This window comes from Cantharellus anzutake (assembly GCF_015039405.1).
Source record: "Cantharellus anzutake strain C23 chromosome Unknown EI90scaffold_8, whole genome shotgun sequence".
Taxonomy (NCBI): domain Eukaryota; kingdom Fungi; phylum Basidiomycota; class Agaricomycetes; order Cantharellales; family Hydnaceae; genus Cantharellus; species Cantharellus anzutake.
In genome coordinates, this window is record NW_024066958.1 from 592,259 (window position 1) to 612,181 (window position 19,923).

The 19,923-nt window shown below is 49.5% G+C and overlaps 10 protein-coding genes across 10 annotated transcripts; 4 read left to right on the forward strand and 6 right to left on the reverse strand.

Annotated features, from left to right (window-relative positions):
- Positions 1-281: 281 nt before the first annotated feature.
- On the reverse strand, positions 282-1,226 carry EI90DRAFT_3041197 (uncharacterized protein). The gene has a single exon (XM_039059073.1). The coding sequence runs from the start codon at positions 992-994 to the stop codon at positions 323-325; it is 672 nt and encodes a 223-aa protein (XP_038920230.1). The 5' UTR covers positions 995-1,226; the 3' UTR covers positions 282-322.
- Positions 1,227-2,154: 928 nt separating this feature from the next.
- On the reverse strand, positions 2,155-3,132 carry EI90DRAFT_3041201 (uncharacterized protein). Its single transcript, XM_039059074.1, has 4 exons — positions 3,020-3,132; positions 2,944-2,960; positions 2,580-2,892; positions 2,155-2,524 (listed from the first exon to the last, which is right to left on the reverse strand). Exons 1-4 carry the CDS (start codon positions 3,050-3,052, stop codon positions 2,258-2,260), a joined length of 630 nt encoding a protein of 209 aa, XP_038920231.1. The 5' UTR covers positions 3,053-3,132; the 3' UTR covers positions 2,155-2,257.
- Positions 3,133-3,630: 498 nt separating this feature from the next.
- Positions 3,631-4,471, reverse strand: EI90DRAFT_3118439 (uncharacterized protein; the record flags this gene model as incomplete). The annotated part of the gene is made up of 4 exons (XM_039063104.1): positions 3,631-3,843; positions 3,903-4,091; positions 4,252-4,321; positions 4,383-4,471. The coding sequence occupies 4 exons, from the start codon at positions 4,469-4,471 to the stop codon at positions 3,631-3,633; spliced, it is 561 nt and encodes a 186-aa protein (XP_038920232.1).
- EI90DRAFT_2526140 (kinase-like domain-containing protein) lies at positions 4,402-7,147 on the forward strand. The gene is made up of 11 exons (XM_039053176.1): positions 4,402-4,733; positions 4,804-4,861; positions 4,914-5,012; positions 5,061-5,106; positions 5,162-5,247; positions 5,298-5,610; positions 5,669-6,047; positions 6,104-6,162; positions 6,222-6,716; positions 6,766-6,819; positions 6,880-7,147. The coding sequence occupies exons 1-11, from the start codon at positions 4,643-4,645 to the stop codon at positions 7,048-7,050; spliced, it is 1,851 nt and encodes a 616-aa protein (XP_038920233.1). The 5' UTR covers positions 4,402-4,642; the 3' UTR covers positions 7,051-7,147.
- A 370-nt stretch (positions 7,148-7,517) lies between these two features.
- Positions 7,518-8,298, reverse strand: EI90DRAFT_2526821 (uncharacterized protein). Its single transcript, XM_039053177.1, has 2 exons — positions 7,787-8,298; positions 7,518-7,727 (listed from the first exon to the last, which is right to left on the reverse strand). The coding sequence occupies exons 1-2, from the start codon at positions 8,154-8,156 to the stop codon at positions 7,633-7,635; spliced, it is 465 nt and encodes a 154-aa protein (XP_038920234.1). The 5' UTR covers positions 8,157-8,298; the 3' UTR covers positions 7,518-7,632.
- An 814-nt stretch (positions 8,299-9,112) lies between these two features.
- Positions 9,113-12,685, reverse strand: EI90DRAFT_3041215 (P-loop containing nucleoside triphosphate hydrolase protein). Its single transcript, XM_039059075.1, has 12 exons — positions 12,568-12,685; positions 12,497-12,510; positions 12,386-12,434; positions 12,310-12,323; positions 12,051-12,251; positions 10,655-12,000; positions 10,155-10,601; positions 9,989-10,103; positions 9,847-9,941; positions 9,662-9,794; positions 9,500-9,602; positions 9,113-9,446 (listed from the first exon to the last, which is right to left on the reverse strand). Exons 1-12 carry the CDS (start codon positions 12,570-12,572, stop codon positions 9,440-9,442), a joined length of 2,529 nt encoding a protein of 842 aa, XP_038920235.1. The 5' UTR covers positions 12,573-12,685; the 3' UTR covers positions 9,113-9,439.
- A 68-nt stretch (positions 12,686-12,753) lies between these two features.
- Positions 12,754-13,823, reverse strand: EI90DRAFT_3041223 (uncharacterized protein). The gene is made up of 4 exons (XM_039059076.1): positions 13,684-13,823; positions 13,593-13,621; positions 13,462-13,528; positions 12,754-13,400 (listed from the first exon to the last, which is right to left on the reverse strand). The coding sequence occupies exons 1-4, from the start codon at positions 13,778-13,780 to the stop codon at positions 12,847-12,849; spliced, it is 747 nt and encodes a 248-aa protein (XP_038920236.1). The 5' UTR covers positions 13,781-13,823; the 3' UTR covers positions 12,754-12,846.
- Positions 13,824-14,063: 240 nt separating this feature from the next.
- EI90DRAFT_3118442 (uncharacterized protein) lies at positions 14,064-14,700 on the forward strand (the record flags this gene model as incomplete). Its single annotated transcript, XM_039063105.1, has 4 exons — positions 14,064-14,292; positions 14,336-14,398; positions 14,457-14,540; positions 14,606-14,700. The coding sequence occupies 4 exons, from the start codon at positions 14,064-14,066 to the stop codon at positions 14,698-14,700; spliced, it is 471 nt and encodes a 156-aa protein (XP_038920237.1).
- Positions 14,701-15,437: 737 nt separating this feature from the next.
- Positions 15,438-17,211, forward strand: EI90DRAFT_3118443 (FMN-linked oxidoreductase; the record flags this gene model as incomplete). The annotated part of the gene is made up of 7 exons (XM_039063106.1): positions 15,438-15,543; positions 15,595-15,656; positions 15,726-15,812; positions 15,877-15,942; positions 16,005-16,422; positions 16,479-17,011; positions 17,083-17,211. The coding sequence occupies 7 exons, from the start codon at positions 15,438-15,440 to the stop codon at positions 17,209-17,211; spliced, it is 1,401 nt and encodes a 466-aa protein (XP_038920238.1).
- On the forward strand, positions 17,190-19,820 carry EI90DRAFT_2526934 (uncharacterized protein). Its single transcript, XM_039053178.1, has 5 exons — positions 17,190-17,878; positions 17,946-18,935; positions 19,001-19,244; positions 19,337-19,548; positions 19,673-19,820. Exons 1-4 carry the CDS (start codon positions 17,636-17,638, stop codon positions 19,411-19,413), a joined length of 1,554 nt encoding a protein of 517 aa, XP_038920239.1. The 5' UTR covers positions 17,190-17,635; the 3' UTR covers positions 19,414-19,548; positions 19,673-19,820.
- The last annotated feature ends 103 nt before the right edge of the window (positions 19,821-19,923 follow it).

Below are 19,923 nucleotides of genomic sequence, written 5' to 3' on the forward strand. Positions count from 1 at the left end.
TCTGGTTTCCTTTACATAATTTGTTACCAATATTTTTTCATTCTTTCCACGCGCACATGCACCCGTATGGTGGATGAAGACTAATCACCACGTTGGCATTGCAATATCACTTTAGTGATACGGTACATACTATCCTGCCCATATACAGCAAGTAATGTATTTGGGGATTAATTTGGTAAAGGCACACTAGATGTGCCCGTCCAACATCAAGCACTAATGCCAAGCGATCTGTTGGATCAACGGTTTACATTAGCTAACATGTGTCTACGGAGATTAAAAGAGAAAGTAATGTCTATATTTTCCGGTTTACAGGCTCCGAGTCTTACATATCCATGTCCACATCGTCAGGGTCCCATGGGCAGGAGCACACATCATTTATAGCTTCAATGGCAGCAAAGATAAGACCTGCTTCCTCTTCAGTTAGGCGACGACTCGTTCTGCACCGGTTCGCCGAACTATGCGACTGTGGTGGGCCGTCTACTTTTCTATCCACAAGAAGGATACTGAGAAGTACATTCCGGGCTTCGATTATCATAGCCATCTCATCACTAGCTCTGGTCCCATGTCTACTTGGTGATGAGGGGTGAAACAAGTTGAGGCATGAATGAATAGACGAGCACAGGAACCAGATGGTTTCCTCGCGAACCATTGAACGGCGAAGAATGTCTATTCGTTCGTCTGAAGTGGCGTTTTGGGAGATTTCTGATGAGTTTTTCTGGAGAGAACTAGATGTTAGATGGATCGACGTTGTTGCAGATGGAGTAACGATGGTCGATTCTTCCGTTGAGGACGGAGGTGCCCTTGGATCGAGCATTGCGTAAATGCGAAGCATTTCCAACGATGCTGTCAATATTATGACTTCGAGAACCGATGGACAGAAACACGATGTAATGCCGTCCGAAGAAGATCGCGATCCAATGGTACTGTGCCGACGCGGAGAGCACTTCCAGGAGCTGCCAATTTGACTGAGCACACTGACAGCTTCGGCACGCATGTCCGTGCGTGATCCAGATATAGCTGAGGTCTCGCTCGACTGTGGGAAGAGTAGCCGATTGATATGTCGCGCAGAAGAAAGGTGAATGGACCGGACAAGAGGATAGACGATTTCCCGTGCCACTTGGCCTATCAGGCCCGAACAGCCAGCATGAGATCCTCTGATTTCTTCTATAGCTGCTGTACGGGAGAACAACAGGGAAGCGGCGCGAAGTGTGGTTCTTGATATTTTCAAAGGAGCTGAAGGCTCAGATGGACCAGTAAGTTCATCTATCTGACAGAATGAGGGCGGAATATCTAGTGCATGTCGCACAAGGTCCCCTATGGACCCTATTACTCGGGAGATATGCAAGTGGGGGGGATGCTGGTCCGCATTGGAAAGTGTTGACAGCTCTAGCAAGCCATGAAGATCGACAGTATATTTCTCCAGGGCGCTCAGGACTCGGATCGAATGGGACACTGGTGGGGTCTGGGGGGCTTGAACAGAAAGCAATGTATTCCTCCGAACCGCGCAACAGGTACTGAGGAATGCTTACTCGATGCTAGATGGGCCACTATTGTCTCTAAATCAACTTGACTGGATGGAAGGGATTTCTCGTGGTTATCTCTCCTCCCCTTCTTATTCTTCAGGCTGCCGGCCGTCCGAACGTCAGCTTTTCTCTTCTTCTTAGAAGGACCATCCGATCCACTCAAATGGTTGGGCTCCTCAGACAAAGAACGTGTTGCATAGAAACGAAGCTTAATTTTCGCCACCTCCGCCTCCGCCTCTGCTTGTTCGAGACGTTCCTGCAATGACTCAGGGGAATTTTTTTGAGGTTGGGACCCATCGCACTCGGTTCTCAGATCGATACTTTGCTGAGATTCAAGAGTTTGCGAGCCAGTCACAACAGTTGCAGATGAGCTGGAAAGGGGCAGGGAAGGGGTGGGCTCGACAAAGTCCAGAGGGAATAACCTCCGAAGGCGACAAACGTAGTCGTTCACGGGTTCATCTGGAGGTTTGCAGATTGCAAGGGCGACAATCTGAACAAAAACTCGATGTATGAACCAATACCCTTAGCACTAGACGTACCACCCTTAATCGCGCGCAGTTAGGATCCATTACTTGAAGCCAACGGCGCCAAGGAGGCACTAGTCTGTGCCTGTGAAAGACGCGTGCAGTCACGGTCACGTCCATGCAATGTCACTCCTATACCCGAAACTAAGTAGTGTGGATTTACATGACGGTGGGGATCGAGATGAAGGAACGTCAGGGGTAGTAGGTAGGCTACCAGCCGAATATAAGCTCTGAAATTTTTGAAACAATGCCGTTACCACCATTGGCTGGATCCTGTTTCTTGCCTGCCTCTTTAAGCGCCAAGTCCCAGCCTGAATCCCTGGAAGTGGATGCACCAACCGGGAAGCTCCTGAACGCCGAGGATGAAGGTGCTAGAACTACAGGAGTACCAATATTTGAGTTGACGCCATTGACCGAGGGACGAGAAGGGATCTCGGCTGATGACGAGGGAACGCTTTCAGTGTAGGTGGGCGAGTCCTATCAGATCAGGAGTGAGTAGAAGTGATTTCAGCCATCCAATTTAGCGACATACTGCCCACTTCACACCAATCATCCAACCATTGCCGGCAGCATTGAACACTTCCCCACTTTTCCTCACTGCTCGTGTTGCATCAAAACTATTCCTGTAGGAGATGGTTACCCAGTTCTGCAGCTGAGGAGCATCCCTTGGAGGATCTACAGATATTATGTCACCCAAGGAGGCGAAGTAGTGTATAATTTCGGATTTTAACTCAGGAGGAAACCCGAAAACGATGACGGTCGTGGCAGCTCTCGAAGACGAGGTCGCAGGAGTAGAAGGCGTAAGCGTCTGAGGCAATGGTGATGATGGGGTCGAGGGATGGAACCTAATACAGATGCCGAGTCAACTCTCTCGTGCGTGCTGGAATGAGGCTTACCCTCCGATGATGGAAGACTGAGCAAGTGGAGTTATGTCAGCCCAAAATCATGGGAAACGAAGTATGATATACATACTCTGTACGATTTTTTGGGATCTGGCGTCCCCATACCTTCGAAAAGCGAATTCGTGGGGGGTGCATTCTCATCATCAACATCTGGGGCTGTGGGCCGTGTGTTGTTCGATGCCCTAGAAATTGGGCGGGGAGGTAAATAGTAGCTCTCGGTTTAGTGTAGGGACAACAAACCGAAGACTTGAAACGAAGGGATCTGCGCCAAACTGTGATGCAGACGAGACAGGGCGTTTGCTTGCAAATGGTTCAGGTATTAAAGGCGGTGTGGGATATGATGGCCCTCCAACAGACTATCATCTCTTCGTCAATTCTAAAGCGCGTCTGCAGTTTGTGGATCTCCTCGTACCGTCGTGCTAGACATGAGATAGCCCGGTATATATGGTTGTTGGCCGAATGGCGCTGACGTTGAAGTTTCACCAGTTCCCCAGCTTCCAACGTGGGATGTGGAAAGACTGGAACGAGTTGTCGGGTGATTTCGTGATCGGTCTGGGCTCGATGAGGCTTGGTCATAGACACTCATGGTGTTGGCGCTTGAGCGTAAAAAGTACCACCAGAAACGCGAGTTCAGTCAATGGGTTTCAAATCACGTCCCCGGAAAATATAAATACAAATAGATCAAAACTTCCGGTAATACGCAAGCAACCCCCATCTAAGGAGCAGCCGTCCTGCGAAGCCTACGAGAAGAAGAATAGCGAACCCAAGAACAAAAGGAGCGACAATACGCAGGAGTTTCATTCTTTTCCCTTTAACTTCTCCGAGAAACACCTTGCGCAACTTGACCATCCAAGAAGCTGCGTGCCATTCAAGCTGGACAGAAGCAGCAGACGCCTGGCGAGTAATAAATAATCGCATCAAAACAAATAAGACATGGCGTATTGGGCACCTACCCTTCTCTGCTCGTACTCATACACTTTGAGCTGTTTTGTTGCACGCTCCTCGATGGGGGCAAGTTTATCCAGAACACGTTCTGACAAGACTTTAGCTTCTTCAATTTCCTTCCGTATGTCAGGGACCCAAACTTCTGATGCCCTCTGAATGGTTTGGCTGTTCCGCTGGAAAAGGATAACGATGGGCTCCTGATGATCGTTGAATTCAGAGCGATGCTTGCCTCGGTAGATGCTTTTGCTTCATGGAAGCGCTTCATTAAGTCGCGGAACCGAACGATTCCCGTTTGAAGTTCCGCCTTTGTCACAGAGAGTCCATAATATAGCAGGAGAGTCAGGACGAAGAACTAACTGTCAGCTGCTCTAGCTCTTGGCCACTGCTCGGCGTTTGAGCGATCACGCGTTCAGCAAGCACCTCCAAACTAACATCACAGGAGGAAGACGTCAGAAGGCTGAAATGCGAGAACTGCTAGTTGCCCGCACTCATGCAGCTTGTCATCACTGAGGCCTCGAGATGCTGAGAGAGGAGAGACATGAGACTGATGGGAAGGGGGAAATAATCGTTCAGACATTGTAGTGAAGATCAAACGTGCAGCAAGCTCATCGAGAGTCCATGCGGCTTGCCACAACTGAGTCAACTCATATCAGACGCTGGAATCTGGTGTTGCTTACGTAAGCATGCACCCTGAACGGGACCAATTTCCCCCTTTCATTCAGGCAACGGCACCGCGAGTAACCCCGACATGGACCCACCCCTGCTGAGCTCAAGGGGTAGGCTGGGCGAGTATCGTATCGTAAGGAAGATAGCTGATGGGGCTCATGCATCGGTTAAGCGTATGTCAACTGACGAGTTTCCAATTCCATCTTTCATTTCCTGATTGCGCCGCCTCCTTGAAATGTACAGTGGGGGTACACACATTGACCAACGTCAAGGTTGCATTGAAGTTTATGAGTAAAAGGCTGTGAGCAATCTCCTCCCCGTCGGCGTACCCCGGTGCGAGCTGGCTAATTTAGCATCCCTATTCCAAGCATCGACGAGCTAGATATGCGAACGAGAGTAGAGCGCGAAATCCAATACCTTAGAAACTTTCGCCATCCGCATATCATCAAGCTGTGAGCCCCCATTTTCTTCTTCCCAACTGAGCTAAAACACCCTGAAAGCTACGAAGTCATTGATACTCGAAAACACGTTGTAATGGTGATGGAGGTAAATGCATTGAGTTCATTATTAACTTAAATATGCTTAATCAATCTCGAATTAGTACGCTGAGGGCGAGTTATTCTACATGATCGCTAAGAATGGACGATTACCCGAGTCGGAGGCGCGGACCTATTTCCAGCAAATAATGTGGGTGTCTATAAATCCTCCAACTCGCATCTTCTGATGGTTTCCCCAAGGTACGCACTGGCTTACTCTCACTCCATGAATGTCGTGCATCGTGATCTGAAGCCCGAAAATGTCTTGCTTGACGACGAGCTCAATGTAAAATTGGCTGACTTTGGATTATCAAATGAATGGCATGATTCCGAATGCCTCATGACAGGATGTGGAACGCCAAACTACTGCGCCCCAGAAATCATCAAAGGCGAGGCTTATGGGGTTGAAATAGATGTTTGGTCTTCCGGTGCCATCCTATTTGTCATGACGTGCGGAAGACTTCCATTCGAGAACGACGACGTAGGCGCGTTATTCCGCCAAATTATCGACGGCGTACGTCTATCTATACATTCCGAGTATCTAATTGGTTAGATGTTAATGATTGACACAGAACTATGAACTCCCCGATTACCTCTCCGAAAATATCTGCTCGCTCATACGAGGAATGATGACTGTAAACCCCCTCGAACGCCTATCAGTCTCCGAGGTGCTGGATCACCCATGGATGACCGAAAAAATGGCCCCAAAATACCTGCGGCGATCGTATCAAAATCACGCTGAACACATTCACGGGCCTGTTGTATCTATGTCCAACCTCCTCCATGAGTATTCGGTGCACCCTGATCTCGATGAGACCATTATTTCCGAACTGGTTAGCTGTACCTCGGCCTCACATGAGGATATTAGAAATACGTTGCTTGTTGACGGCCCGAATGCGGTTAAGGTTGCATACGACCTTTGCGCCGACCGTCGACAATCAGCTCAGCATCGTGAGCCCTTATGCCATGCCATAGCTCAAACACAAGTTAACGCCTATGATGCTTAGATAGACCAAAGAAACGATCATCCAGACCCTTTCTTATTAACATAGAGGAAAGTGACACAGTAAGTTTTGACTGGCACAACCCGAAGATCTCGGGGCGACGGCTCATTGTATACCGCAGATGCAGCAAGTTAATGGTTTGATGATGAACACGTCCCTCGAAGCCTCCGCTGAAACCGTCGCAAGCGAAGGGTCTGCACCCCCTTCACGGAAATCTTCGCGGAAAAGACGGTCCAGCTTCGATCGACTGGACAATACAACATTCGAAGTCATGCATTCTGGTGGACAGGATGATTCGCGTCTATCACAACGAACTCTTTTGGGGTCCCCATTGTTGGAGGCTCCGTTTGCCTTACCTGAATCGGTGACGCCTCCACGACGGAATAATCGAACTAGGAACTGGCATTTTGGTATCCGTTCCACGAGTCCACCAATGGAAGTTATTCATGAACTGTACAAATCAATGCAACGGCTTGGCATCGAATGGCGGGAGAAGCGAGGTATCTGGGCCACATCTCCCGAACGCGATTTTGAGCTCGGTCCGATTGAGCAGGCGCGCGGGGATGACCTTGATATTTTCACCATTGACATACGGTGGAGAAAGAGAGCCATGGTGGTAAGCTTATTAACTTGAAACGGCAACCCATAATTTATCTCTGTTGCAGGCACTCATAACTTTACGCCTATATAAAGTAGCTAGCACCGAAGAATTGTATCTGGTATGTCGCCATTCTTGGGCGTCAGCATCTAAACATCATCCATGACTTCTCTTCTGTCAGGTGGACTTCGTTTATCGAGGGCAGTACAAAGCTTCTGCAGACCCCAACGCTGCCTCACGGTTTGAACCGGAACGCCCCAATAGCAACCCCTCTGCTGGGTTTATGAACCCTTTCCTTTTTTTCGAGTGTGCCTCCGAGCTCATCACCGAGCTGACTGGTTCAGGTGATTAATGCAGGGTGACTCCCGCATTCCTTCGAAACATGATCACATCTAGCGATTGCATTGGTTTTATGGACATTTCTTCACGGACTGTGCATGACGATCCCTAGCTCATCGTCATCAACCTACTTCGCGGACTTTGCCTCTCCAGTGTTACAGTTCCGGGCTCTCTTGATCTATTCACCGTCATATACATAGAGCGATGTCAATACATCCCATCCCTCCTGTAGTGGACCAACAGCTTTCCAGAATAACACGTCAGCCTCGTGTCGGCATCCACGATTTTCTCACAAACGTTTGCAACAAAGATTCTAACCCAGTTCTGCAACTCAACGTCCAGACTTGAGAGAGGAGTAGCCCTCATTTCCCGGAGGGCGTGGGCGGTGGCGAGAAGAAGGTGGCAGGGAGCATTGCAACCCCGATTTCTTCTGCTAGAATCTCACATACTTCTCGTGCAGATACTCCCCGGAATGGGTGACGGACAAACGCGAAATACCCTCCACTCGCCCCGATGAACTAACGCAAATTACCCGGTGTGCCCGGCGCAAACAGTTCGACTTGCCGTTCAGGTTCTAAGGAGCCACGATCGCCCATCAGCTTTGATGATAGGAGTCCATGTCCCCGCGCCAGCATCTGCACGGCCTTAGCTTTATTAGAAGATCGGACTCTGATAGTGCGATCTGTGTCGCTCGAGGCGGACGGATAACATCAGTTGTCCAAGTTGTATAAATAGCTGGGATCGCTCACCTGTATCGAGTCCAACGCCGTTGAAAGGTATAAGGGGGCTGCGATGCTCGCTGTCGTTGGCCAGGAATGGCATAACTCTTCGAGAATAAGAAGAGATGCACGATATCCTAGGTAGAAAATAGATTGTGGGGTGCCGGTGAAGAATCGGTAGAAACAACGAGTCCCGGTACGTTTCGTCCAGAAGCAGGCAGATACCATGAGTCTTGGCTAGATCTGCGAATCTGGCGAGTAATCCAGGTGGATAGACAGATCCATCAAGATTATTCGGAGTGACAAGCACGATAGCCTTCGTTTTGGAAGCACCGACATTGTTCAGGACGAAGCGATCGCGTGGAGATAATGGGAAAGGAACGATGTTAATGCCCAGCATTTGTAGAGTCGTCCCGAATGATTCTTTGAGTGAAAGTTGTAGCTGTGTGAAGAGAGCGCGCACAGGTGATCGAAGTACCTAGCATCTTGACTTGTGTGTAAAAGTCATACACCCCTAATTATTTCAAGGGACCAGCAAGATTCATCTCGAGGAGCAGCACATACACTGCATCTCCGCAGCGAGTATTGGCCTGGTTTTGCCGATGATTGGCTCATATGAGTTCCCTGCAGAGACTACCAAAGCATCCCGCAAAAGTTGGTGAGGGGATTCCCCTGATACATCGATTAATGTCTATGGGTATGTGATGAGTAACCACGATCGAGCAACAGGGATTCTGGAGGAAACATCACTTGGAGTCGGAAGTGCAACAGAATATCGCGTGGGGAGGTGCTCTCAACGAACGATGAGATTCGGGTTCATAGTGTGGGCCATGCCCAAAGATGGCTGGAAGTGAAGGAGGGCCCGAATTATTCCCTAAACTCAAAAAATTGAAATGTGCGAATATTATCGCGCCGAGGTAGGGAAATTCAAGGTGGTCCTTACGTTGTATCTGGGCCAGTGTTTGGAAAGCCACCCGAAGCACTAACTCCAACATAAATGCAGCCTGATGAAACAACACACCAAACTTCTGCCTCAACTCTCAGTACAGGTTGAAATGATCAGAGCTAGGGCCAGTCAAATGTGGGATCTCGAATCCGAAAATAATTCCTGCGGCTCGAAGTTACTAAAATGAGCCAAAGCCCTGGTCGCTTCGGGATGAATTTAATTTGGGAAAGGAGGCAAATTCTACGTGACTGGTGGGCTCATTTCAACTTGACAACTGGGTACAGATGCATGAATGATCCTAGCTTGAAGTGCAAGGAAGCCATCTTTTCGTGTCACTGGGTGAAGGCACTGTATTTCGGGACAATTTTGAATATCGGTTTGGACTTCATGCACTGCACAGGGTTAGATTCTCCCACTTCAACCCTCTCCAGCGGAAATCAGACCATAAAAACTGGCAGAGATTTGGGTGAGTAACATTACAAACTTTAATACGCAGTTTATTGAATCATGGAGCCAAGAATAAAATGTGGAATTTTGCGTAGATGTTTGCACCATGCACGAGCGCTTTTCTAGTTTTGCTAGAGAAGAAATGGGTAGGTTCGAGAAGAGAAGAATTTGATTCGTGCGCGAAAATACACAAATGGCAGTTGAAACATAGAAATGCACAACACGTAAGGTTTGGGATGAATTTGCCAACATTCTTCTCATACATGATGGGTCGATTGTACAACGAGCGCTTACAATCTTAGGTTTCAATTAGTGAACTTCGCTAGAGACTGATGCAAAATTATGCTCACTTATCGTAATATGTGTCGACAGTTGGAATCTCGGGCTTGAGACCTTTACGTGTGCGAATCTTCGTCACCAGCTCTTCGAGCTTGCTGCCCTTATCAAGAGGGGCTGGCGGAGAGATGATGTAAGGAGGATTCTAAAGAGAAAGGATGAGCTGTGCAACTCACATCCGCTCATCAGATCCCAATGGTCGAAGACGGATTGCGGGAAGGCTTGTCCTTGTGTGGCGCTTCGGAGAGCCTCTGTAAAACCGAATGATTCCATGACAGGGAGGTAAGCTTTAACAGTGAACATCGGTGTCTGCGAGTGATTCAATAACGAGTCACAATGAATGATCGAGAAATCTACTCACTCCAGGACGCTGCTCTTCAGAGAATACCTGACCACGCCTTCTGTTTAGTACACCGTAAATACCACCAATAGCATTTTCGGGACACTGAATTTCGACTACGAGAGAGTTAATGAAAGGGAAACAGAAAAGTGCAGCGACATACCAAGATATATAGGTTCCTGAATGCCTGGAGTGGCAAGCAAACAAGCAGCATAGCACACGCGACGGCAGACCGGGATGATCTGACCGCCACCACGATGGATAGCATCAGCATGCAACTGAGTCACTGGATGAGTGCATATCCCGATACGACAATTGAGCCAACTTACTGTCACATCAAGGATGTTGAAACGAACACCACGCATTTTCTCTTCTGCGCAGACACCTTCCTTTGTTGCCCATTGGAAAGCAGCGACACAAGAATCCTTAATTTCGTTGAGGTACTGCACACCTTTCGTAATATCAACCAAAAGGTTGGGACCAGTAGTATCAGGTCCGAAGCACCAGATCCTGCGAGCATCCGTAAGGTCCCAGCCGAACTCGTCGGCAAGGATACGAGCTCGGGCTTTAAAATCGTCACGAGGCGCGATTTTTCCGGACTCGATGGCCTGAGTGACTTCCTCGTCCAGAGGAAGAGCCTTCACGTACATGCGGTTGTGCTTGTTTTGTGACTTAGACAAGGCGACTATTGACGACTCCGCTTTCACAGTCTCACAATAACCGACGACAGGGTCTGACTTCTTCAATGGAACACCGGCGTGATCTTCCTCGAGATCCTGTGTGGCGAGTTATGAAGATCGTGTAGTCAACCGAGGAGCCTGACACGAACCTTCAAACAAATTTCCAAGTGCAACTCGCCAGCACCAGCAATGATGTGCTCACCGTTCTCCGATATCCAGGTCTGCACGCAAGGATCCGACTTGGACAGGCGCTTAAGGCCTTCGACAAGCTTTGGTAAATCTTGCGCGCTCTTTACTTCGACGGCGACCTGGACAACGGGAGAGACGGAGAACTTCATGACCTTCATGTTGTGCGCTGTCTCGCTAGTAGTGAGGGTACCCGACTTCAGAAGGAACTGGTCGATGCCAACAAGACCGACGATGTTCCCAGCTGGACAATCCTCGATAGGCTCTACATAACGGCCCATCATGAGCACGGTACGTTGGACGGACTTAACGAACAAGTCGGTTTTGGAGCCGGGGATGAAATTGGGACCCTGTATGCGAATCTTTGGACCGGCACGAACAGTACCAGAGAAGACGCGTCCAAAAGCGTAGAAGCGACCCTTATCCGAAGTCGGCACCATCTTGGAAACATAAAGAACAAGAGGTCCCTTGGGATCGCAATCACGAATTCCAATGGCGGATTCGTCATCCATGGGTCCTTCGTATAGGGTTTCGACGCGGTACTTCTGAGCCGTGGAGGGGGACGGGAGGTGAATAACAATCATCTCCAGAAGAGCGTCACCAGCTGGCAAGAATTTGCGCATGATGACCTTAAGCAACGGCTTGCCTTCCAAGTCCTTTTCTTCCTGAAGAAGCTTGACTTCCAACTTGTCGAGCATTCCCCAAACCTCGTCTTTCTTGAAGTTCATCACCTTGTCAAAAATTTTGTAAATAGGGTCCAAGACGAACATATTAAATGCGCGCTCGAGGTCCTTTCCACCCTCGTTCTTCGGATTAGTGGTCCATTTCTTTGTGGCAGGGTTGAAGAAATTGTCACCCCAAAGCTTGACCATCATCTTATCCTTGTCTACCCCAAACTTCTTCGCATAACGCGCAGCGAATTGACGAAGGGTAAACGCCCAGCTGTGCAAACCCGAACCAAAAGCAACAGTACCCTTCTCAGGATAAACCTGGACATCACCGAGGGCGACATCGTGGTACGTTGAGATAATGACATTGCAACTCTCGATAGTCCGCGAAAAGGTTTGGAAGAGAGCCTCCTTGTCGACCTGCAATTCCAGCAGCGCACGATCAACCTTGTTAATGACGACAACCGGCTTGATACGTTCAGTGAGGGCCTGTCGAAGTACAGTTTCGGTCTGTACGCAGACACCCTCGATGCAGTCCACCACAACCAGGGCGCCATCCGTAACACGTAAGGCAGCAGTGACCTCCGAGGAGAAATCGACGTGACCAGGGGAATCAATAAGGTTGATCAAAAACTCGTTTCCTATATCGAAGAAATTCGATTAAATTCACCTCGTCAAACTGTATACTGACCTTCAGTCTTTTGTTTTACGGCAGTGACGTCGTCTTTGCTCAGCTGGAAGTACATAGAAATGGCTGTAGACTTGATGGTAATACCACGTTCCTTTTCGTCGTCTCGTGTATCGGTGAAACGCAATTCACCGGCCTTGTTGCCAGCAATAATACCAGCCTTCGACACAAGAGAGTCTGTCAATGTCGATTTTCCGTGATCGACTGTTCCAATTCGTACTGCATCAGCGGAAAACATTTGTCATTTTCGTATTCATCGTACCGTGAGCAATGACACTATGGAAAACAAAGATTGAACCCGAGACCCCAGCACGAAGTAGGCACACCGCAAAACGTACCTCATGTTCCGGATGTTTGTCGGCTGGTCCATAAGGGCCCTCATCTCGTCTGAAAACATTTTGAGAAACCAACATAACCCCCAACGTTATACGTTTTCGCAACGTGCTCACCAACGGTGAAGTTACTATCGCATCGATCAGCCAAACCTTATTCCCGATCTTGCAAGTGGAACAAAACTTACACCATGGTTGCCCTCTACCAAAGATTTAAGTGCGCAAAGATTCTTATTTTCAACCCGCTAGTAGTGAGCGGGCTCTGAGAGATGGAGGAAAACGAGATCGCAATCAGGCGATGAGGAAAAACCTCGATATGGCAGTTTCCGCCCGAGTCAGGCGTGTGTAGTCACGGGGACTCGGTCCGTGCACTTCACCAGGTTGCATCGCATTCGAGATTGTGACAGTAGTGTACATGTACGAAAGATAATCAGCATAAAGCCCCGATGAAGGAACAAAGAATTAATTCATGAATTCGGATTCATTGGAAGGGAGGAACGTGGTTTAGTTCTCTCTCTGTGAAGCGGGACAATCTCCCACCTTCGTCTCTCTCTTGTGCGTTTCCCAATGTTAGTCCCTGGCTCTCTCAATTCGTTCGATAATAAGGGAATAGATACGATTTGCATATTACGCCTATGTTCTGGAGAATCGTCATCAACTTCATCCTCGATTCTATCTTCTTCCAGTACTTCATCGTGACGCAAATCAAAATCTTCTCTATTGCCGTGCGGATTGTTTTCCGGAGTGAAGGTCAATTTTGAAGCGGCAGACGCCAAGAATTGGGAAGCGTTAGCCAACAAAGAGGGAGGTTTAGGCATTGGCACTGCCGTCACAAGGTACTGCCTTTCTTTCCATGCAAGGGATGGGTTCTCTGTTGGCGGAGGATAGGACGGGTCGCATGCGAATCGGACAAGTATGTGGCCGGTCGAAGGATCATAGACAAACCGAGGCAGTGGATGTGAGTACGAGTTAGGAAACGGCAAAGTCATTGGACGACGGTAGCGAAGAACGAGGCGACCGTCTGTCCTCGGTACACAAGTTAATGAGGGAAGAGAATGACAAACACAAAACATGGGACATACCTTCAATGTCTATTGCATGTCCAGTTGGCTTTGAACAGAGGGCGCCAGTGTAGTCAATGAAGAATAACTATGCAGGATGGATCCCCCTTTCAGCTAACACGCAAGATTATTCGGTATGAGATTGAGACTTCCTGATTATCAGCCCCTGGATCTCTCAGAACTTTGCAGAAACGAAGAACAAATCGGAATCAGAGTCTATGAGACGACTCATCGGAACCTCACTTTCGACAAGAGAATACTCCTTTTCGCGAAACAGGTGCACCATAGTTCCATCAGCTTTGAGATTTCCGGAGACATCCCACAGGCGACCGTTCGCCATATTGCGTATGATGAAGTACCCAGTGGGAAAACCTAGACTGTCAGGAACGCTTGGCATCAGTCTTGAAGTGACCACTCCATAGCTAGGGGGAGGATTATAAGCTCGGGTCTCCTTGGTTTCGTGCTCGTTGGGAGCTGAGTAACTCATCGACCAAGACTTCGGATGGGACTCAGAGAGTGATGTGGACGCTGGCAGCTTGAATCGGAACTTGCACAGCCTTTGGTCATCTCCGGGCCACTTGACTCATTTTGATCGCCCTCCCGATTGTCAACTCGAGTGCTCCATGTCTCGTTACTCCCCTGTACATGATAGGTGGTACCCCTCGGTATTGCAAGAGGATGACGTGAAGAGCAGGATCTCTGCAGAGGAGCACCCTCTGCAATCTCAAGAAGAACGCCCAGGACACTCTGACACACCTGTCACAAACGCCGATCAATTACAATCGAATGAAACACACAGCACGCGCCACCGCTCCCCACAACACGTCTCGGACCGATTTGGTGATGAGAAGGGTGTGTATGCTCACCTTACTGCACTATTTAACCTCGATCGCAGGGCACCACGGATTCCCAACCAACCCGGCTACTCCCACTTCAGAAGCGCAAGGAGCCATTGCTTGTTAGTTGATTTTCCCTCATCAGTCCTATGTTGTCTTATACATTTTGATTCGTTGTAGCCACGTGGGCCCAAATATGGAACAAGGATCCTTTGGCTGACTCCGACGAGGAGGAACCAGATATCGGCCAAAAGAAAAACTTTGGTGCGACGCGGTTTGCCTTACAGTTTTCCTTATGACTCCTTATATTGAGTACTATCCTTTATCAGAGAAACGAGCAACGATTCTTGCCCGCCTCCGAAAAGAAGATCGAACACCTGGACCTAGCACCGAATCCAAGCGCCCCAACCGCCATACGAGCTAGTAGACAACTGCATCATGGTGCATCATCAAGACCCAAGCCATCATTAACTATTTTCAACCAGAGGTAATAATCAATCACTCTCACTGCAACTGCATCAATAGCCGTATCATAAGTCCTCTCTATTCCTTCAAATCCATATTTCTCATATGCCATGGTCAAATGCAAAACTATTCTACGCGATCTGTCGAACCAGTCCGAGTACGTCTTCCAATTGAGCAGCCGTCTTTGACATATACAGTATACGAGGTCGGATTTGGCTCATCTAGAGGTGATTAGAATACAAATGTTGCCAGCGGCATCGGGTGTGGGTTGTTGACGAAATGGAATTGCTGCCGCCGCTTGTCATACTAGGTATTCAGCAAACTGCCAAAGTATGTACTGCCATACCCCACATGTACACCCTTCCAGGTCCTGGGAATGGAAATTACTTTTTCCTGTAGAACCGAAAGGTAGGGTCGTGTAGCCCAAACACATGTATCCAATTTCCTAGGCAGCCTCTGACTTCGATAGACCGATTTCCACTATGCATACCATGCAGACATATTGAATATGATTGCTGAGATATGCAGTACAACCACATATAACAGCATGCGGGATTGCAAGGATCGTGGTGGTCAAGAGTGAAATCCTGGCTATCGGGTGAATCGAGCCGATGCGCGCAATTAAATAGCAGCCTTCGGTGTTCGCTGATGCCAGCATACAGTCTAGACATCTTGAGCTTACTCGGCGCAACTAGGATGTCCAGTCCCATCTCTCAGTCCGTTCTCAAATCTTTCAAATTCCCCCCAGTGGGTAGAGATAGGAGATTTCGCACGGTTATCGGCCCCTATCTAAATAAATATGGTGCGTGGCCTGGAAGGGCACACCGCGTGTACCAATGACGCGATCTTGCAGCACCCAATGCGAAAGAGTATTATCCAGTGAGCGAGCCCCCGCCGGGGACACCTTTACCAGCGGTGAGTAAACTGATGGGGCCCATTTTGATCGTATCTCACGAGGCTCATTTTGCGTTTGCTATTACAAAGGATAAGCATCCAGAAAACAAGGACTTGCCAAAACTGTTTCAACCATTGACTATCAGGGGTGTGACGTTCAAGAACCGACTTTGGGTGGTAGGCCAAATTTCTCGTACAGCTTGCGTACAATCCATATCCCGTCACAAACAAACTACCGTAGTCTCCTATGTGTCAGTACAGTTCCATCGATGGTCTTATGACTGATTGGCACCTCGTTCACCTTGGAGTAAGTATACATAACACAGCCCTTGTGAGATTGGCTAACATGCACATCCCCTCCATTCTAAGAGCTTCGCCATCCACGGCGCCGGGTCGATATGCGTCGAGGCCACAGCCGTGGTGCCAGAAGGCCGCACAACTCCAGTGGATAACGGCATATGGTCGGACAAACACATTCCCCAACTCAAACGCGTCACCGATTTTGTCCACGCTCAGGGGACGACTATTGGGATCCAGCTAGCCCACGCAGGACGTAAGGCCAGCACTCGAGCGCCTTGGGCTCAGAAAAGTTCAGGCGGAGGCAACAGCATGTTTGGGAGCTCCGTTGCAACTCCTGAAGAAGGTGGATGGCCAGAGAATGTCGTTGCCCCTTCTGCCATTCGGTATAAAGATGCGTACCCTAAGCCAAAAGCTCTGACTGAGCGGCAGATTAACAATATTGAAGACGCCTTCACCGCGGCCGCTCGTCGTGCAAAGCAGGCCGGTTGTAAGTAATTTCCCTCCACGAGATTGTGTCTGGTTTTGAAAAAAAAAATTTACAAGTTGACTTTGTTGAGATCCACGGAGCTCACGGGTACCTCATCAACGAGTTTCTATCCCCTCTCTCAAATGTTCGTACCGACGAATACGGCGGCTCTTTCGAGAACCGCGTTCGAATCGCTCTCGACATCGCCAAGCGAGTCCGTGCCGAGGTCGGCGAGTCTTACCCCGTTTTCTACCGTATCTCCGGGAATGATTGGGCCGAGGGCCCTGAGAGGGACGAATCCTCCGGAGAATGGAGACAATGGGGCGTCGAGCAAACTTCCCAACTCGTGAGGCTGTTAAAGGATGAATCTGGCGTGGATCTCGCACACATCAGCTCTGGTGGCTTATGGGCACAGCAACGGATGACGGTTGCACCAGGTTTTCAAGTTCCGTTGGCGGAGTCTGTCAAGAAGCATAATCCTGATGTGTTAATCGGTTCTGTTGGGATGATTACTGATGGGAAGCAGGCTGAGGGGATCCTGCAGAAGGGTCAAGCAGACGTAATCCGAGCTGCTCGTGAGTTTCTGCGCAACACGGATTTCGCATTACACGTAGGTGATGAAGTCCTGTGCAGCAGATGTAATTCCGATACTGATTGCCTTTCTTTTTTTTGGCTGGGAAGTCCGCGATGCAGCTTGGAGTGGCCGTCAAGCCGGTGAATCAGTACGAGCTTGCTTGGGTCGGGATGATGCACCAAAAAAAGCTTCTAAGCGGTGACAAAGGCGTACCTCCGGCGTTGAGTCACGGATAGCATGCACATGATAAGGTTTGGTCGCCAAGCGGAAGTCAAGCGGTATTCGCGAGCAAATACTTGAGACGAATCGAGCTAGTTGCAGCAAAGCACGAGAATTCATTGTTGCGTTTACTTCTGCTTTTCCCTTATTGCGGGATGGCGTTGTCGGAGAGATGGCAGAATCACCGCGCACGGTCCGATCTTGGAAGGCTGACGCACAGACAAATATTAACTCGAACGCCACGAGTGAAAACAGTATGTCTCGACCGCAACATTGATAACGTCCTCCGTGAAGTGTAAAAATAGAACAATGAATTAGCATGTCATAATCGTGAGGTGGAGGCGGGTGGTGTCAAGGCGTATGATTCCTGCTGTCCTTGTCAGAGCCGCCACACAAGGATCGATACTCGAGGGGATTACTACTGAATTGACGAGGCGTTGAATGGAAATAACCGCGTCACATTTGAATAAACCACATAGTGCACGTGTTCATTGTAAACAGACTCAAATCCTCTTTGTTCAACAACTTGTTGTATCTCCACTACCTCCATCGACAATGACCGTTATAAAGATAGGTCACAACGGTCATACCAGAAAGATTACCCACGAAGGATCCCCCCCTACATGGGGTTGGTTGTCGTTCAAGATATCCGAGCTTTACAGGATCCCTAAGGACGATGTTGCAGTGAGTGTATCCCGAGCAAGCGCCCGATCCAAGTTTCCAGCACGCTTCTCAACCTTTGTTTCTTCAGCTCTCATATCTTGATTCCGATAATGAGCAAGTCACCCTGAGTACGGAAGCTGAGCTTCACGACTACTTCACGAGCTTCATGCGCCCCGGTGAGGTGGCGCGGTTCACTGTGCAAAGAGTTTCCACTCCGGCTGTTAAGCAGGTAGACGAGGACGGAGAAGGCGACCACCCCAAGGAAGCGTCCAAAGAAGCCACGCCCTCTGAGGAGTGGCAGAATGTTGAAACCATTCCGAATGACCATAAGCCAGATGCGATCGTTTATGAGGAGGTGTGGAGGAGCGTTGATGACGTCAATGGTCATCCTTACATCCCAGGTCTCGATGCCCAGGCCCTAAACATCCTTGCTGCCATAGGTGTGGCGAACCACGCCCCCGACCTGTCTCGGCCCGTCCCACTCTCGCCTCGGAGTACTGCAACGTTAATTAAAGTCTTTACCGAAAAGAATGCCGAGGATTCGGAGGACGAAGACAGCACAACACATCCGTTGCCAGAAGCTGCCGAAAAAGGGAAAAACAAACCGTCGCAACCTGAATCTGCTACTCCTGCGCAACACGTTGATAGTGCGAGGTCTGTAAGAGGCTCAGAGGCTGACCCGGCAGCGCTGGATCCACCCCTGCCTACAACGTCTTTGGATACGGTTCCTGCGCCTTCGCCGGCGCCTTCTGTGCCCAATATTGCTGGGGACCTGTCTCAGATGTTGCAAGCGATCACGAACGCTTTCACTACACATCCTGAGCTGTCCGAAGGCGTTCGTCGGGTCATTCGCCTTGCCACAGATAATAATTACCTCGAATCTGAGCGCCAACGGCTAATTCAAACCGTGAATGATGCCGTTTCTGAGGCCACTGTTGCTGCTCGAAATGGTGTTGATGATGCCTCCACAGGGCTCAATGATGCTCTCCAAGGCATCTTTGATGCATTGCAGAACGGTTTAGCTGCTGCATCAGCAGCCGCTGCGTACGAAGAAGGGCGGCACCACCGTCCTCTCCCTTCCCGTGGACGTTGGCCAGAGCCTCCAAGGTTCCAACCCCCTGCCGGGCCCCCTCCCTTCCGTGGTCCTCGTGGCAGCCGTCGCGAACATTATGGTGCTCCGCTCCCACCGGCACCTCCCGGACCCCCGCCGCCTCCTGGTGCAACCCTGCCCCCACTCCTGGAGTTCCGGAGCAGGCCATTCACATTCAACCCCACTTTGGCACTGAGGCCCTGCCGTTCGGGGGCTATCCATCACGGGCTCGTCAGGGCTCTCGGGCTCCATCTGGCTCAGTCCCGCGGGGACCAGCCGGTGCTTATCCTACTTATGGTGCAGTGTACTACACTCCCGCTCCTGAGCCTGAAATAACCGTTACTCCTTCCGCTATACCCCTTACGGCCCCTGGCGCCGTCCTTGCTCAGCCTTGGGACCCCAGATTGAACACTACCGCCATACCCGTCGCGGGCGCAACGACGGTGGCAGCTCCTTCTGGTCGTGAAGACGCAGTTCGTGATTTGAGCGACCGAAAGACGGCGTTGGAGATTGCAAAGGAGAATTATAGAAGAGAGAAGGAGAAGTGGAAGCAAGAAAAGGAGGCGAGAAGGCGTGCTCGGGATCAGGAGATTGAGAGAATGTGAGCTTTTGTGTTTCTATTTTCTTGTGCTTCTGTGTTGTTGTAACTGATAGCGACCTGAACCCAATGATGAATGTTTCTTGATTTCTTGTACAACTTCTTGTCTTCCTCCCTTTTCCTCTAGTACTGGAAGGCGCGTATTGCCACGGGAGGAGCGCAAGGCTCGCCAAAGGGAACAAGAAGAACGTGAAGAAGAGCAACGAAGACAGGAGTTCGAACGTGCTCGTGCGGAGCGCGACATGTATCTGACGGATGCAGAGGTTGATGAACTGGAGCGGAACAGATCCACTCGCGGCGCCACCCGTACGCCCGAGAAAGTCCCCAAGTCGCCTGAATATCGGGGAATTTTAAATCAAACGGAGCAAGCCTTTATGA